The following is a 17,964-nucleotide window of genomic DNA, read 5'->3' as shown; positions in this document are numbered from 1 at the left end:
GAGTAGCCAGCTGCGTGGGAGAGAGCCTGGCTGGGGAGGGATGGCAGCAGCAGCCCTCCCTGCCTGGACTCAGCTTCCAGGGACACTGGTTGACTCTGAGCATGCTGGGAGAACGGGGGTGGGGGGTGGGGGGCGCAGTCGGGAAGCAGAGGCAAATTAAAGTTGCCTGGGGCCTTGAGCCAGAGTGAGTGGGGTGGCTCCCCCCCCCCCTTCTGCCTGCAGCCCCACCCACTGCCCCAGCCCTTTCTGCCCTTTTCCTGGGGCCCACTCGTTCCACCCACCCCATTGCAGTCCCCTGCTCCTTCCTCCTCCCTCCCCTGCAGCCCCAAAACCGGAGAAGCTCTGTCCCCCTGCCACAGGGCGCAGCGGGGAGTGAGAGCTCCTCCAGTCCCAGTGCCACACCCAGTGGCCTGGGTGCTGGGGCTTCCCCTACCACACCGCAGCTTCTGCTGGGACGGGTGGGTGGCACTGGGGCTACGGTGCTTGTGGGATGGGTTTTGCACACCCATGAGGGCTGAAGCTGTGTCCAGCTCAATGTTAAGTGCAGATCAGGCCTCAGTGCGCTGTGGAGGTGAGGCAGCAGCACCCTGGGGAGCTTTTCATACACTGATTCCCAAACTCGGAGCAGCCTAGAGCCTTCAAAAAGGGGAGCCTGTGACAGCAGGGCCCAGTAATCTACCCAAGAGAACTCATGGGACATGTGCCAATAGAATTGTAGGCAAATTAGCTGTAGAGGAAGGGTGGGGATAGATTGAGTTATTGCTGTCATAATGGCCCTATTTGAGTTATCTGAGCCTGTTTGCAGCCTATATAACCATAACAATTCTGTAACCCTTCTGCCTGTCAGAGTTGGCAGCAACAAGGGCCGGGTTCCGTATCTAGGGGTTCCGTTTTAATAACACAATGCAAAACCGGCTGGAAACCCCACCCAGTGACCTGGGACAATTACATGCCACCCTCCCCCGGGCGCCTCTAAGAGGCAATACTTCCCCTCTCACGAGCACAGAGTCTGGGTGTAGCAAGCCTTTTAATAAAGGAGGGAAACAATGTGGCATTTTGTTGGGGAAACACCACAACAGGATTCATAACACAAACCATGAGCAAAAGACCCACCCCCCCAAGTAAGTTTGTCAGTGTCTTTTTCCCCTCGGGGTCTTAAGTCCAGCAACCCAACAGTCACCCCACCCACAGCTTCTGTCCTTGGTCTGTGCAGCCCCCAGAGTTCAGAAGTTCCTCTGCAGAGTTTACCCCCCTGCCTGGGTGGAAATGGGGGGAGATATGGGGGCATCTTACATGGTCTACTGCTCAGGTCAACAGCCAATTGCCAAGCCTCTCCATGGGGTTCTGCTGCAGTCTTCACCACCAGCCGCTCCTCCCACCTGGCCACTCTTCTCCACTAGCCACCCTGCTGGGCACTCCTCTCTGCTAGCCACTCACCAATATGGCTTCAGCCCCCCCCCCCTCCTTAATACAGCTCTCAGTGATTTCAGCTATCAGCAAGGTGGTCCCAGTACTAATGCACTCAGAACACACATACCTGTCCTCAGTCTCTCTCAGTTCACTAGACTTTGGAACCCATGTCCCTTGCCAACGAGTGCTACTTAGTTGAGGGTGAGTCCCTCCGTCATAAACTACCCAGTTCTACTATCCTTGATTCATAACTAGGATAACAACAGTTTATTTCTCCTGCCCTGATAACAAAGAGACTGGGGGTCCCACAGCAGCCAAAGTGACCATTTGGGCAAGCAGTCCATCATGCTAGGCAGGGTGGGTGTGCCCATGCAAATAAGATCAGCCCCTAAAGTCCTTTTCCACAACTCACCACCAGATGTCAGGGTAGAGCTCATTCTGATCTGCTTACATCTAAATACAAAAATTATTAATCACTTAGCTAAATAACATCATAATTTCTTCAAATTTAGCCTGGGCACAAGAGGTCTAGTAATGTTAACTATGTGGAAAGTTTGAGGTTTCATCTATCCGGGAGATTATTGAGATCATTCTGGACAAAGAAAAGACTGACACTGGGTGCTAAATTTCTTAAAGGATCCAGTTTTTAACTAATTTTAACTCATAAACTAATTAATGGATGTACTTGTAAATCTTCAGACAATCCATTCAGTGCCCAGTGAGTGAGTGCTGTCAGTTTGAGGAGGACGTGCTGTATTTTTCATATAAAACAAAGAGGTTGAATCCCTGATTTAAGTGCAAAATGCAATTCAGGCCGAACTGTGGAGTCAGAACCAGCACTTCCATGACAAGGCACTCTTGAACTGACACTGGGGATTGCACTGGTTGATCTAAATCAGTTTCTAAACCGCTGTAGCTCAATTGGTACAATTTCCTTGTGTAGACAAGACCTAAATCCATGGCCTCATTCTCATTTTGCACTAGTGTAATCTCTGTAGCCTCCTTGGCGTTACTTCCAGTTTACACGGAGGTAGCGGAAAGCAGAGTCAAGCTCTACGAGTCAGTGGAGTATTACCCTGGTGTCACTGGCAACAGAATCTGGCTCAGTGTCGGCAATGAATGTTTCCGCTCATGTCAAACAGGGATGCACAGAACATGGTTAACTTTCATGCAGAGACTGCAGTCACTTGGAGGCTCCTCCTCAGACAGGCCCGGACACCAGTGGACAAGAGAGTTCAGCTTTTATGGTGCTGAACATTTTTTCAGCCAAACTAAAAGCCATTGAATAGACTTTGCTGAAACTTTCCAAAACGTTCCCCCTTGTGCTGAGTGTAGCTGGGGAGACTTCAGCCGCAGAAGAGACATTCCCCCTTGGGCTGAGTGCAGCCGAGGAGGTTTCGGCCCCAGAGGAGACATTTTCAGGAAGCTGTGAGCAAGTGAGAGCAGGGAAGCCCCGCATTGTTGCAATATTGGGTGTTTTTCTTAAAGCCCCTGCTCCTGGAGTCATGTGATTACATCAGACTCTCAGCTTTCATTTAAAAAAAAAAAGGAAATGTTCAGTTCCCATGGCTATGGAGAAAAGTTTGAAAATGTGACCCCAAAAGACTGGAAACCCAGAAGGCAAATAGACAGAGTCCATAATTCTTTATATTTAGGACAATCTCATGATTTGATGGGACGTGACTCATAATTTGTGAACACTGGGGTTGGCGATATTGCAGCGCTGATGTGATCTTAACTAGAGTAAAGGCTCCCCCACTGCGCATCTGCTCCCCCACATCTTCTCACTTCTCCTAGCACAGTCCTCACCCATCCCTCCCTCTGCTCTTTCCCTAGGTCTCTGTGAATGGTCAGCACTTCCTGGAGTACAGACACCGCCTTCCCCTTCATACTGTCCAGATCCTGGAGATCAAAGGGGATGTGACTGTGAACTGCATCAACTTCACAAGCCCCAGTGTGAGTATCTGCTCTGGCCTTGTTAGCACCAGTTCCACTGCTCAGGCCGGAAGCCCAGTGGCAAGGAACGTTGTGTTAACAGACCTCTTAACTGTCCCGGGTTTCGCTGGACTGTCCTGCTTGACCCCCAAAAGTCCCATCCTGGCTAAAGGAGAACATTTTGCACATTCAGGGCGACCTATGAGAGGAGAGGGGAGAAAGGGGCCGTTTGCCACTGGTCCCTTATTTGAGAGGGCCCCCAAACAGAGTGGCATTGTGACACAGGGTCACAGCCCACTCAGGTTTGGCCTGGCCGCCGCTCTGTCTATGGGTGGCTGGGCCATATCTGAGTGACCCCGTGCATTAGGTCACAACACCAATCAAATCTGGCCCCTCCATCTACAGAGAGGCAGATGGGCCAAACCTGAGCGTCGCTGTGTCTCGCTTTAGCACTTGAAATATTGGGTGGCATGTGTTCATGCAGGGCAAGGAAAGCCAGAGGAAATTGGGATGTTGTTCCATGGGAGCCCCCTCTACTGCACCCAGCAGGAGACACCACTCAGGAACTTGGGTGTGACTAATGTCTTGATCTCCAATGGTGCCTCCAATGTCCAGGCCCACAGTGACTGGCCACTCAGGCATAGGCACTGACTCCCTGGGTGCTCCGGGGCTGGAGCACCCATGGGGAAAAATTGGTGGGTGCTTGTTTAGTCTGCAGAAGAGAAGAAGGAAGGGGGATTTGATAGCAGCCTTCAACTACCTGAAGGGGGGTTCCAATGAGGATGGAGCTCGGCTGTTCTCAGTGGTGGCAGATGACAGAACAAGAAGTAATGGTCTCAAGTTGCAGTGGGGGAGGTCTAGGTTAGATATTAGGAAAAATTATTTCACTAGGAGGGCGGTGAAGCACTGGAATGGGTTACCTAGGGAGGTGGTGGAATCTGCAGTCTTAGAGGTTTTTAAGGCCCGGCTTGACAAAGCCCTGCCTGGGAAGATTTAGTTGGGGTTGATCCTGCTTTGAGCAGGGGGTTGGACTAGAACCTCCTGAGGTCCCTTCCAACCCTAATCTTCTATGATTCCATGGTTTACCTTAATGTATTTTTTGGGGTTTACGAGCCGCAAGGGGAGGCAGCCCCGGCTTATAGAATTCACTCCAGCAGTGTAAGTACAACTCTTCCATTCCCATGTTCTGCTAACTTAGGAGGGGATGAGTATCTAAAGAGCAGATGCTCAGATCATCCTAGAAAAGTGAGCTGGAAAAGCTCCAGGAGACATCAGGGGCCAAAATGGTTGTCTCTGGCCATGGTAGCCTGCACAATCCCCGACATGTCCCCCTGCTGCATCAGCATGGGAGTAGTGGACTGGGTCCAACTGTCCCCCTGCGTATGAGACATTCGAACAGGGTTTGCCTCCCGCTGCCCAAGTCCTGTCGGGCTGAGACGACTTCCTCTCCTGGGCAAGGGCTACGAGACCAAAGAAGCCAGAAAAGTAAGTGAGGAGTGTTTTGTCTTCCTCCACCCCCGTGGCACTGCCTCTGTGTAGGCTGCAGGCTCCGTAGGACAGGGCCCTGCTTTATACCTGAACTAAGCAGACTTTTGGGTGCTCTACGAATGCCCCAGTCACCTGGATGGGAAGCGTCTTGCTGCTGAGACCCCTGCAGCCTATCAGAATGGAGCAGCCACACAACTCACCAGAGTGACACCCCAAGACCTCGCTTCTCAACATCCTTTCTGAAGGGGAAGACACCTGAAGGTCCAGTTCTCTGCAGGAATCATTTGTCTGGGCCGCTCATTTTGGGGCTTTGTCCCACATCTGGGCCTTGGTGGGGCGAGAGGTCCAGCTTCTGCTTTGTCACGAAGTGAAGGGGCTGTTTAATTCTGATGACATCATGCAGGCAGGGGAGTTCTAGCTGCTGAAGCTCAGATCACAGGTGCTGTGCTTACCTGGCCTTTCTGTCCTTGCAGATCTCCAATGTGTTTGCCCAGCCAGTCTACGGGGTTCCAGCTCCCACAGTGAGTATTTAGCTACAGATGAAACACATCCATCGTACACAGACTTTGACAAGACCCTGGGATGGGAGGGGGCAGGATAGGGAGGGAAACCCAGTAGGGTAACATCATCCCTGGCATATCATACAGAAGCGCCAGGTGAGGCTGCAGAGGTGTAGGGTACGCACACTATGCTTCAAGGACTCCTGTGTGGGGCCATGAAGAAAAGCCTGCATGGCTCCAAATCCCAGATCTGAAGAATCCCAATGCCCTGGGTGGTGCAGTAGCTGGTAGCCTGTGGCTCGAGCAGCCATGGGCTTGCAGAATGTGCAGACGGAGAGGGCACGCAGATTTAAACTAGGGAGCAATTTGGGAAATCCGAGTTCACCAAATCGCTGGGAGCAGATGGAGCTAACAGAGGGTCCTGTGTGAAAGAGCAGAGACACTGGCCAGGATTTACAGGCACTGTGACCAGATAAAGAGCGGCTGCTCCTGAGGTTGGACAGCTGCTAACATGGAACTCTCTCTTCTTCCACTCATTTGCACCTGCCTACTGTTATATGCCGCTGACCTTAGTCCCACATTTCCTTGTGTCCCACACAAACTTGATGTTTCATTTCAGCTGACTGAGGGCATAAAATTATACAGTTAATGCAGTCATATTCTTCACTCTTAAGACTTTGTCAGACATCTCATAATACTTTTTATACACTACAATTGACTTGTGGAACTCATTGCCACATGATATCACCAAGAGACGTAGAAAAAGATGGGACACTTATATGGATGATGAGACCATTCAGAATTAAATTCTGGTTGGACTGAAGTCTGTGGCAAAAATCCCATTGAATTATGGACCAGAATTTCACCCCAACATTGTGTTAGAGAGAATAAAAAATATGAGACATAAACCCTCCTGCTTTGGGGCATAAGCTAACCACTAACTGGTAGGGTTAGGATACAGACTAGATGGCCACAGGTCTGCTCTGGCATGGCAGTCCCTGTATTCCTACAGGTATGTTCCTATCTGGGTCCTGGTGGCTGGGAGTTTTAGGGCTGCTGTACTTCAGACAGAAGCAAAGGAACTGCAGAGCTGCGAGCCTCCTCCTTGTACAAGGGAGAATGACTGAGGCATTAATATTCCTTGTATGTCACAATTCTGTAGCAGACCCTGTAGAGCTGTGGCTCTGTCCTGTGAAGAAATAGAAACAGATGAACAAGGAGAGAACAGTTCTACCTGGGATTTGGATATCTAGGATCAATGGCATGAAACCAGCCTGCCTTCCATGAGGGAAAATAATCTGTCTCTGGTATGCTAAAGTTGTCAGGGTTCCCTCCCCACTCTGAACTCTGGAGTACAGATGTGGGGACCTGCATGAAAGACCCCCCTAAGCTTATTTCTACCAGCTTAGGTTAAAAACTTCCAAGGCACACATTCCTTTCCTTGTCCTTGGACGGTATTGCTGCCACCACCAAGTGATTCAGGAAAAGGACCACTTGGAGTTCCTATTTCCCCAAAATATCCCCCCAAGCCTCTTCACCCCCTTTCCTGGGGAGGCTGGAGAATAATATACCAACCAATACGTTAACAAAGTGAGCGCAGACCAGTCCCTTAGGTTTTTAGTGTCCTAAAAACCAATCAGGTTCTTAAAAGAAGAACTTTAATATAAAGAAAAAAGTAAAAGAAGCACCTCTGTAAAATCAGGATGGAAGGTAATTTTACAGGGTAATAAAAAGATTTAAAACACAGAGGATTCCCCTCTAGGCTCAACTTCAAAGTTACAAAAACAGGAATAAACCTCCCTCTTAGCATAGGGAAAATTCACAAGCTAAAACAAAAGATAGCAAGGAAATGCCTTAGGTTATTACTTACAATTTCTGTAATTTTAAATGTATCATTTCAGTAGGAGCTGGGGGTTAGTTAAACATAAATTGAAGGGTACAGTGACTAAAGTGAAATCCCTGCAGGCTGCATGGACGCTTTTCAAAGACACCGTAATAGAGGCCCAACTTAAATGTATACCCCAAATTAAAAAACACAGTAAAAGAACTAAAAAAGAGCCACTGTGGCTTAACAACCATGTAAAAGAAGCAGTGAGAGATAAAAAGGCATCTTTTAAAAAGTGGAAGTCAAAACCTAGTGAGGTAAATAGAAAGGAGCATAAACACTCTCAAATTAAGTGTAAAAATGTAATAAGAATAGCCAAAGAGGAGTTTGAAGAACGGCTAGCCAAAAACTCCAAAGGTAATAACAAAATGTTTTTTAAGTACATCAGAAGCAGGAAGCCTGCTAAAAAACCAGTGGGGCACCTGGAAGATCGAGATACAAAAAAAGAACAGGAGTACTTGTGGCACCTTAGAGACTAACAAATTTATTAGAGCATAAGCTTTCGTGGACTACAGCCCACTTCTTCGGCTGCAGTAGCCCACGAAAGCTTATGCTCTAATAAATTTGTTAGTCTCTAAGGTGCCACAAGTACTCCTGTTCTTTTTGCGGATACAGACTAACACGGCTGCTACTCTGAAACCGAGATACAAAAGGAGCACTTAAAGATGATAAAGTCATTGTGGAGAAACTAAATTGATTCTTTGCTTCAGTCTTCACAGCTGAGGATGTTGGGGAGATTCCCAAACCTGAGCCGGCTTTTGTAGATGACAAATCTGAGGAATTGTCACAGATTGAGGTGTCACTAGAGGAGATTTTGGAATTAATTGATAAACTTAACAGTAACAAGCAGGGCCGGCTCTGTCTTTTTTGCCGCCCCAGGCAAAAAAGCCTCCCGCCCCCCCGCCCTCCCCCCCAGCGCGGCAGGGGAGGGCACCGAGCCCGGCCGCGAGCCGCTCTCCCCGACTGGCCAGAGCACCGGGGGGAGGGTGGAGAGCCCGGCCGGGGCTCCACTCTCCCCGGCGGCCAGAGCGCCAGGAGGAGGGCGGAGAGCCTGGCCGCGGCTCCGCTCTCCCCGGCGACCAGAGCGCCGGGGGGGAGGCGGAGAGCCCGGCCGGGGCTCCGCTCTCCCCGGCGGCCGGAGCCGGAGCACTGCGCCGCGCTGCCCCCCTCCAGGTGCCACCCCAAGCACAAGCTTGGTGGGCTGATGCCTGGAGCCGGCCCTGGTAACAAGTCACCGGGACCAGATGGCATTCACCGAAGAGTTCTGAAAGAACTCAAATGTGAAGTTGCGGAACTATTAACTATGGTTTGTAACCTGTCCTTTAAATCGCCTTCTGTGCCCAATGACTGGAAGATAGTTAATGTAACGCCAATATTTAAAGAGGGCTCTAGAGGTGATCCCGGCAATTACAGACCGGTAAGTCTAACATCAGTTGAAACAATAGTAAAGAATAATATTGTCAGACACATAGTAGAACATAAATTGTTGGGCAAAAGTCAACATGGTTTCTGTAAAGGGAAATCGTGTCTTACTAATCTATTAGAATTCTTTGAAGGGGTCAACAAACATGTGGACAAGGGGGATCCAGTGGATATAGTGTACTTAGATTTCCAGAAAGACTTTGACAAGGTCCCTCACCAAAGGCTCTTACGTAAATTAAGTTGTCATGGGATAAGAGGGAAGGTCCTTTCATGGATTGAGTACTGGTTAAAAGTCAGGGAACAAAGGGTAGGAATAAATGGTAAATTTTCAGAATGGAGAGGGGTAACTAGTGGTGTTCCCCAAGGGTCAGTCCTAGAACCAATCCTATTCAACTTATTCATAAATGATCTGGAGAAAGGGGTAAAAAGTGAGGTGGCAAAGTTTGCAGATGATACTAAACTGCTCAAGATAGTTAAGACCAAAGCAGACTGTGAAGAACTTCAAAAAGATCTCACAAAACTAAGTGATTGGGCAACAAAATGGCAAATGAAATTGAATGTGGATAAATGTAAAGAAAAAAATAACCCCAACTATACATACAATATGATGGGGGCTAATTTAGCTACAACGAATCAGGAAAAAGATCTTGGAGTCATCATGGATAGTTCTCTGAAGATGTCCATGCAGTGTGCAGCGGCATTCAAAAAAGCAAACAGGATGTTAGGAATCATTAAAAAGGGGATAGAGAATAAGACGGAGAGTATCTTATTGCCCTTATATAAATCCATGGTACATCCACATCTTGAATACTGCGTACAGATGTGGTCTCCTCATCTCAAAAAAGATATACTGAAAAGGTTCAGAGAAAGGCAACTAAAATGATTAGGGGTTTGGAATGGGTCCCATATGAGGAGAGATTAAAGAGGCTAGGACTTTTCAGCTTGGAAAAGAGGAGACTAAGGGTGGATATGATAGAAGTATATAAAATCATGAGTGATGTGGAGAAAGTAAATAAGGAAAAGTTATTTACTTGTTCCCATAATACAAGAACTAGGGGCCACCAAATGAAATTAATGGGCAGCAGGTTTAAAACAAATAACAGGAAGTTCTTCTTCACGCAGCGCACAGTCAACTTGTGGAACTCCTTGCCTGAGGAAGTTGTGAAGGCTAGGACTATAACAGCGTTTAAAAGAGAACTGGATAAATTCATGGAGGTTAAGTCCATTAATGGCTATTAGACAGGACGGGTAAGGAATGGTGTCCCTAGACTCCGTCTGTCAGAGGGTGGAGATGGATGGCAGGAGAGAGATCACTTGATCATTACCTGTTAGGTTCACTCCCTCTGGGGCACCTGGCATTGGCCACTGTCAGTAGACAGGATACTGGGCTAGATGCACCTTTGGTCTGACCCAGTACGGCCGTTCTTATGTCTCTCTCTTTGTCCCAAGAGGGAACAACAAACAAAGAGAGCACGAACAAAACCTCCCCCCGCTCAGATTTGAAAGTATCTTCTTTCCTTATTGGTCCTTTTGGTCAGGTGCCAACCAGGTTATTTGAGCTTCTTAACCCCTTACAGGTAAAGGAGGGATTTTATGCTACCATTAGCTGTATGTTTATGACAAAAGTCCACTGGAAAAAGTGAGCTAGGTGACCTGGTGGCTCCCAAGAGCTTTGGCTAAAATACCTGATAGGAGATGAAGGAAATTCGATACTCACTGTGGGGCAAAGTCATGTTGGGATTTTAACCTAGTCATGTGAGAGAGAAGCTGTCACAGTCACAGTGATTGGCTGCTCCTCAAAGAGGGGAGAGAGGCTAAAATGCCCAGCAAAGGGAAGAGGCATTGAACATGTGTCCTTTGGTGCATCCGGCTGATGAATAAGGAAGGCTGGGGGGATCAGAGAGGATTCACTTGTTTTTCCCATTAGAAATTCAGGACCTGTCTAGGCTGGAAGGCTCTGTGATGCCTGGAACATGAGTGAAATATTGGCTGCCAAGAGAATGAAAGCGGAACGTTTGAGAGAAGAAAGCGGTTTTGATCAGACTGGGGTGGAGGGATAGCTCAGTGGTTTGAGCATTGACCTGCTAAACCCAGGGTTGTGAGTTCAATCCTTGGGGGGGCCACTTGGGGATCTGGGGCAAAATCAGTACTTGGTCCTGCTAGTGAAGGCCGGGAGCTAGACTCAATGACCTTTCAAGGTCCCTTCCAGTTCTAGGAGATGGGATATCTCCATTAATTTAATTTAATACTCGGTGCCTCTGCTTTGGTTGACATACACATCACTCCAATGGCTTATGAGTCCTTTGGAAAAAGGATGGAACTTAATGAAACATTCGACATGCTCGCCCCTTCAGTTATAGTGTCAGCGCTCTGGATACATGCTGGGCTGAATGTGACTTTATTCACTGACTTTTGCCCCTATTTGTTTATGATCCTCTTGAGATTTTTTTCTCTAATTTATGAAATGATTCACTGAGTAATCCTTGGTCTGCAGCTCATCTGTGAGCTCTTTGTTTCATTTAGTACTCAGGATACATCCGTCACATGCTCTTGTTTCTGGTCCCTGGCTGGACGAATGTAACCCCTAGAATTAGGGTTGTGTTGTGATCACTTGTAAATGCAAATATAGAATTTGCTTTTGCAAATAGTCTCTAGCGTATGCTTCAAATATGCTGTTTCCAGAAGCGTCCTGGAGCTCTAATGGCTGGAGGAAGAAGCTGTTAGCAAGTTTGTGGTGTCTGTTGAGGATACTAAGGCTAAGTCTACACTAGCACTTTTGTGGGTAAAAATGTTGTGGGTCAGGGGTGTGAAAAAGAAACACACCCCTGACCAGGGGTGAAAGTAACTTAAAGGACTTACCAATATTGCAGGGAGGCTGGGGTCTGGGGCAAGATGGGGGGCAGCTCTGGGCCCCTGGAAGGGGCGGGGCCTCGGGCAGAAGGGGCGGGGCTGGGGCCAGACTCCCCCAGCCAGCCCTTCAGTGCTACCGGGCTCCAGCGGCAATGTAAAGGGCCCAGGGCTCCAGCCGCTGGCGTGGTAGCAGTGGCGGCCGGGAGCCCCAGGCCCTTCAAATTGCAGCCAGAGCCCCGGGGTAGCGGCAGCCAGAGCCCCGGGGTAGCGGCAGCCAGGAGCCCCAGGGCTCTGGTGGTGATTTAAAGCCACTGCTGGGAGCCCCGGACCCTTTTAAATCGCTGGGCCCCAGGGCATCTGTCCCTTTTGCGCCTTCCCCACCATCAGCGGCCCTGCCAGTACAGTCAGCTGTGTTCCAGCAGCCACTGTCTTACTGGTACGCTGGACCGGACCGGCTTACTTTCACCTCTGCCCCGACCCACAAAGGTTTCACTGACAGAAGTGCCGGTGTGGACAGGGCTACGTCAGCGGGAGATATTCTCCTGCCAACATAGCTATCGCTGCTCGTTAGGGGTGGTTTAATTATGCCGGCGGGAGAGCTCTCTCTCACCTGCAGAGACCTGCTACACAGGAGACCTTACAGCTGTGCCGTTGTAAGGTCCGTAGCGTAGACACAGCCTGAGCTGTTTTGGTTAGTTAGGCTCGGTCTACAGCAGAAAATCACTTCTTGCCCCCTCACCAGTGTACCCCAAGTGATGTTTCTCTGACTATACAAGTTGCTCTGACGTGTAATCGGATAAGGGTCTATTGGTGTTCGTGCCATTGGTTGAGTGGCAGCAGGGGCGGCTCCAGGCACCAGCGCAGCAAGCGCGTGCCTGGCCTGAGGCGGCAAGTCGTGGGGGGCAGCGTGCCGGTCGCGCGAGGGCGGCAGTCAGGCTGCCTTCGGCGGCATGCCTGCGGGAGGTCCGCCGGTCCCGCGGCTTCGGTGGCAATTCAGCGGCTGGTACGCCCAAGGCACGGGACCAGCAGATCACCCGCAGAAATGCTGCCAAATCCGTGTGACCAGCGGACCGTCCGCAGGCATGCCGCTGAAGGCCGCCTGACTGCCGTGCTTGGGGTGGCAAAAAACATAGAGCCGCCCCTGAGTGGCAGGGTGCATGTATCCTGTGCTGGAGAGATACGGTCATTGCTCGTGATCCTTCTCGAAATTTTTGGAACAAATTTTTGGTTTTAAGACCCAGACTACGAGTTGGCAATTCGGCAAAAGTAACTGTCTGCCAACGCAAATATTTCCTGTACGCTGTACTCAATGTAACTGGAAACCCCAACTACAATGGTGCTTCCTTAATACTATAAACAATGGCCTGTTACTTACAGTAGAGCTAGAAGGAGGACCACCACATCATCCAGGCATCCCATGGCCTTGGGTGTCCGACAGGTCTTCTAAGCTAAAACTCCTAGGTGCTGACTTCATGGGTGCTCCAGGGCTGGAGCACCCATGGAAAAAAATTAGTGGTTGCTTAGCACCCACTGGCAGCCAGCTACCCACGCCCCCTCAGCATCTCCCATCTGCCAGTGGCCCCGCTAATCAACTCCCCTTCCCTTCCAGCGCCTCCTGCACTCCACAGAACAGGCAGAGTGCAGGAGGTGCTGAGAGGGAGGGGGTGGAGTGGGGATGGGGTGGGAAGAGGCAGGCCAGGGGCGGAGTGGGGGCGGGAAGAAACGGGGCGGGGATAGGGGCTTGAGGGAAGGGGTGGAGTGGGGGCAGGCCTGAGGCGGAGGGAGGGTGGGTCGAGCACCCCCTGGATAGAGAGGAAGTCGGTGCCTATGCTAAAAGTTGTCTAAATCTCCCCTTTATGTTCTATGCCTACCTGCTACCCTTTATGTTCTATGCCTACCTGCTACCTCAGACACATCCTCTTGCAGCAGTTACAAGCCTTCTAGTGGTTTTAGCCAGCTTAAACTAGGTTTGTGTGCTTTAAACTAACACAAAAGCAACCCTCTTTAACCTCACAAAACCAACTTGAATTTGCCTAACAACGGCAAAGCTAATTATAACTAGTTTCACCTAACTAACTTGTTATTTTTCTATTAAGTGCCATCTTGCATTACCTATATTCCTTCAGTCCTCCCACTCCTATCCCACAGTGCACTGGTCATTTCAGAAATGGCCTGTCTGGTCTCCTTTCTGTACTACATTGCTCAGGGTTCAATTTGGCTGGAGCCTCATTGGTTCAAACAGCGCTGCATGCCACATGGATTTCACATGTAAGCCATTTCTGGAGCTAGCTACTTCTGCGTGCTATGCCTCTACTCCGCCCAGCCCTGCTTTAACCATTAGACATTATTGCCTTCTTCTACTAACAATGTTGACTGCATCTGCTGGGGATAAGTACATCTCATGTTTCAGAGCCAAGGTTGATCTGATTATGTGCAGGCCTCAGGAAGGTCCATGTGGAACAATTTACACTTGGCTAAGTGCATAGCTGAGGATTTTTGCCTTGCTTTGTAACAACATGTACTGGCCCCTGGCTAGGGGCAGGATGTCAGACTAGATGGCCCAATCGTCCAAGCCAAGATGATAAGCTGCTCTCTACATCCAGACCTATCAAAGAGAATAAGGCAGGGAGTGATTAAGGTGACACTAGGGACACCTTCATAGGGGAACATTCATTAATGGAGCCTCCAGGATGCTTCATTATTTGTCTAAAGATCTGGGCCAGTTCTTGTTTTTCAAGAACATTTTGCTTAACCTGTATCAAATTCTGGTTAGGCTCAATTCCATTTCAGCCCTGAGGGAGGACAGCTGAAGGGAAGACAGACTCTGCATTTCTGCAGAGCAAAGTTGGGAAGATTCATAGTTTCACAAATGTTTAAGGCCATAGGGGACCATTCGGAGTATTACCTAGTCTGATCTCCTGCATAGCACAGACTAGAGAATCCAACCCAGGGAAGAACACTGGGCGAAGCAGAATAGGATAAGGCAATGAAGGGAAAAGAAAGATAAGGAAATGTCCTTAGCTCTATCCCCAGTTGTTACTCAGGGTCTGGATGTGCAGGAGGCAGTATGCTCGGAGTAAGATAAAAGGCATTGTGAAAGAGCAAAGAAACACAAGCTGAGAGGTGCTGAGAACTTCTGACTCGATTGGGTCAAAATCAAGAGTGGTGGGATCTCAGAAATTAAAGATGGGAAAGACCTAGTTGATTCTGGAGAAGAAACAGCTGGAAGCACCAGCCTCACGGCTGCAGAGACAGCTGAACAAACAAGGGTCCCAGGTTCTCCCGCGTGTGTTCATGGAGCAGGGCCCACGCTCAGGTAAAGGTGAGAGTGGGAATAAAATAACCAACTGAAGAGCCTGAGAGACTGAACTGTGAAATCTGTCTTCTGTCTTTGCAGAGGAAGAAAGTGAAGAACTTCCCAAGACAGGTGCCAGCTGCCTTGGTATGGGGCACAGCCCAGTGCAGTGTGGCTGCAACCTCATTCCCTGCTCTCCAGTGAAACACAGAGAGCAGCTCTCCCCAGGGGAGTTTGAAAGTCAGTGGGAGGGCAGTGAGTTCTCTTAGGGGGAGCCAACTATCCAAAGACCCAGCAATGCCCCCAGGAGCGGCGCCAGGGTTTTTGGCGCCCTAGGTGGGGGTCCTTCCGCGCTCCCGGTCGTCGTCGTCAATTCTGCGGCGGGGGGGGGGGTCCTTCCGCGCTCCCGGTCTTCGGGACACTTCGGCGGCGGGTCCTGGAGCGAGTGAAGGATCTGCCGCAGAGTTGCCGCTGAAGACCCGAAGCGCGGAAGGACCCCCCGGCCGCAGAATTGCCACCGAAGGCAGCAAAATGCTGCCCCCCGAAATCCTGGTGCCCTAGGCGACCGCCTAGGTCGCCTAAATGGAAGCGCTGGCCCTGAATGCCCCTCATTCTCAATGTGTGTCTGGGGGAAGCAATACCTGGCCGGAGCAAATCCAGCAAATGTGTGTCTCAGGGGACATCTACGCTGCCGCTGGCGGTGTACTTTCTGGTTTGGGTCGACACACGCAGGCTAAAAACAGCAGTGTAGCCACGGTGGCACAGGTGGTGTCATGGGGTAGCCCGGGGTCTCAGATAGGATTGTACTCGGGTCGTGAGCTCATGCTGACCCCCGCATTGCTGCGGCTACATGCTAACGTGAGCACAGTTAGGCTGTGTGCATCTATCCAAGCTGGAAATTACACCTCCAGCTGCAGTGTAGCCAGACCCTACGTCTGCCCACTCTGCCAGTGTGTGAAAGGGGGAATTCCATGGAGGGGAGAAGAACAGGATTTTTAAGAGGTTGCACATTGAAGCTAACTGGGGCGGGGGAAATAATGTTCTGGTTAGTAAGTGGCTGGAGGGCTGCGCTGTCCGTCATTCCTCTGGCAGAAGCAAGATTGCCACTAGTGGCACTGGGGTTCTACCACAGCAGCGGGGTGTCCTGAGCCTCTTTTACAAGTAACAACAGCAAGATACCCTTGAATCCGGCCTCCTTTCCTCGGGAGAGGTTCAATGAGCTAGCAAAGATGGGCTGATATTCAACCGGAATGCTCCTTTGCTCAGTTTCATCCCATGACTCCTGCAGTTGGGTCCCTTGCTCCTGATGCCGTCCAGCACTTTAGGTAGTTGTATAGTCAGTTCTTTTTTTGGTTGAGATGTTGCGGTGGGAGATCACATGACATTTATTTTCCAGACTGTTCCATGACAGGAGAGACATCAGTATCATTTAGTCCCGTCTCCTGCTTCTGTTCTACCCTCTGCCTCTGCCTCAAACCCAGGCAAGGTGTAAAGAGGGCTAGTGACGAAGGGCTTGTCTCCGCTGCAAAATCAGGATATAACTCCGATGGTGTCACCCTAACTCGAGTTCCACTGACACACACAGCCCCTCACTGGAGCATAACAGGACACCCCATCCAGCCGGCGCTCAAGTCGTACTGGAACGCAGCTCCAGTGCTCTTTTGGGGAGCTATCCCAGCATTCCAGTCCTGTCGCTTGACATACAGAGGGCTGGTTGTCCGTCAGTCTGTGAGCCCATTGTTCTTTCTCACAGTCATTCAGCCAGACAGGCGATACCTGCGCAGAGCCAACCCCTCAGCTGCCAGCGGGATCCACTCATTTTGCCAAGCCTATGTGGAGCGATGGGGATTTATCATTGAAGTCGCCTGTCCTGGCACTGGGGCGGGCACCAGAGCCTGGTGCTCTTGCCAGGTGCCTCCTTGGAGCAGTGATTGACTCACACTTCCCCAGCCTGGAGCCAGCTGCTGCAGAGAGACACCCCCAAGCCCAAGAGCCCATGAGCAGCACTGACCACTGAATCAAGTCCACAGGTGATACAGGCTGGGTGAGCCCTGGCTCGCTCAGAGCTAGTGCAGGTACATCGACCTGGGCGAGCATTCCCCCTGCAGCTCCAATTGCTATGCAACTGCGCTGCCATTGGAGCTGCAGGGGTAATGATACACAAAGGAGTGATGTGGCCAGCATCACAGCTGACCACCTTTGACTGCCCTAACCTGATGGATCAGGTACCCCTTTTACAGGTGGGTGAACAGGAGGGCACCCTCCCCTTCAGGAGTGTAGCCAAGCACCTTAACCACTCAGCCACTGCACCTTACTGTAAGGGTTGAGCACTTAAAGAAGCGGCTAGGCAGTACGTTCCTTTGTGCTCTAGCCCTGAGTGAACCGTCCACGTCGCTCGACCGCATGGTGAGTAATAGGACAGGTGTGACGGGTACAGACATCAGGGAGAAAGTGGACTAGTTTAGGCGGGCACAAAGGGGGTAAATTCAGGAGCAAGGGAATGAAACTGAGCAAATGACAGTGAGGGTAAATAGCAGGAAGTGTTTTGGAATACTGAGTTTTACTAAACTGGGAAAGTTTCCCAGGGAAAGGGCCATTGTCTGAGCTAATTAAAACTGGACCAGTTTAAGCCCTTGAATAGGCCACCGGTCCGAGGAGGGAGGTTCTGGACCAGCCCTCCAAAGTAGTAATGGGGGCAAGAAACCTAACTGGTTCTAAGATGGAGCTTGATAACTGTATAAATGGGATTAGATGATGGGGTTGCCTGTGATAGCAGGGACTGGACTCCATGACCCAGGCAGCCCCTTCCAGCCCTGTTCCTAGACCCAACATGCAGGTCTCTTTCATCTCTGATTTCTGTGCTGTCCTGCAGCGGTGAATTCCACACGCTGGTTAGCGGCTGGGTAAAAATGTGCTTCTTTCGATCTGTGGTAAAGGGGTCACGGTTGCATTTTAGTAGGTGTCTCAGTTTAAACCCCAGGTCTCTCTCTCTCTCTCTGCACTGCTGCCCTCTCCCAGATTATAAGCACTGATTATTCTGTCACTCCAGGTAGGAGATCTAGATTCACAGTCCATGCTGGCTCTCCCATTTGTGCTTATCTGGGCCTATGAATCCATGGGGAATTTGCCTCTCCTGCACATCAGTATTAAGCTCCTGGAAATACTGATCCCTGTTTTCT

General features: G+C 50.1%; 1 protein-coding gene across 2 annotated transcripts in view; it reads left to right on the top strand.

The window, feature by feature from the left end:
• LOC101951606 (galectin-4-like) overlaps positions 1–17,964 on the top strand; it is a 36,606-nt gene that overhangs the window by 8,426 nt on the left and 10,216 nt on the right. Inside the window, exons 4-6 of one of the 2 annotated variants that reach the window (XM_065570717.1) lie at positions 3,247–3,366; positions 5,307–5,354; positions 14,888–14,932. In XM_065570717.1, coding sequence (XP_065426789.1) covers positions 3,247–3,366; positions 5,307–5,354; positions 14,888–14,932 — 213 coding nt within the window. The remainder of the gene's footprint in view (positions 1–3,246; positions 3,367–5,306; positions 5,355–14,887; positions 14,933–17,964) is intronic. The other variant, XM_005295681.5, reaches the window with a different exon arrangement.

The sequence above is a fragment of the Chrysemys picta genome, chromosome 17 (genome assembly GCF_011386835.1).
Source record: "Chrysemys picta bellii isolate R12L10 chromosome 17, ASM1138683v2, whole genome shotgun sequence".
NCBI classification, from domain to species: Eukaryota; Metazoa; Chordata; order Testudines; family Emydidae; genus Chrysemys; species Chrysemys picta.
This window is presented reverse-complemented; position numbering and strand designations above follow the sequence as displayed.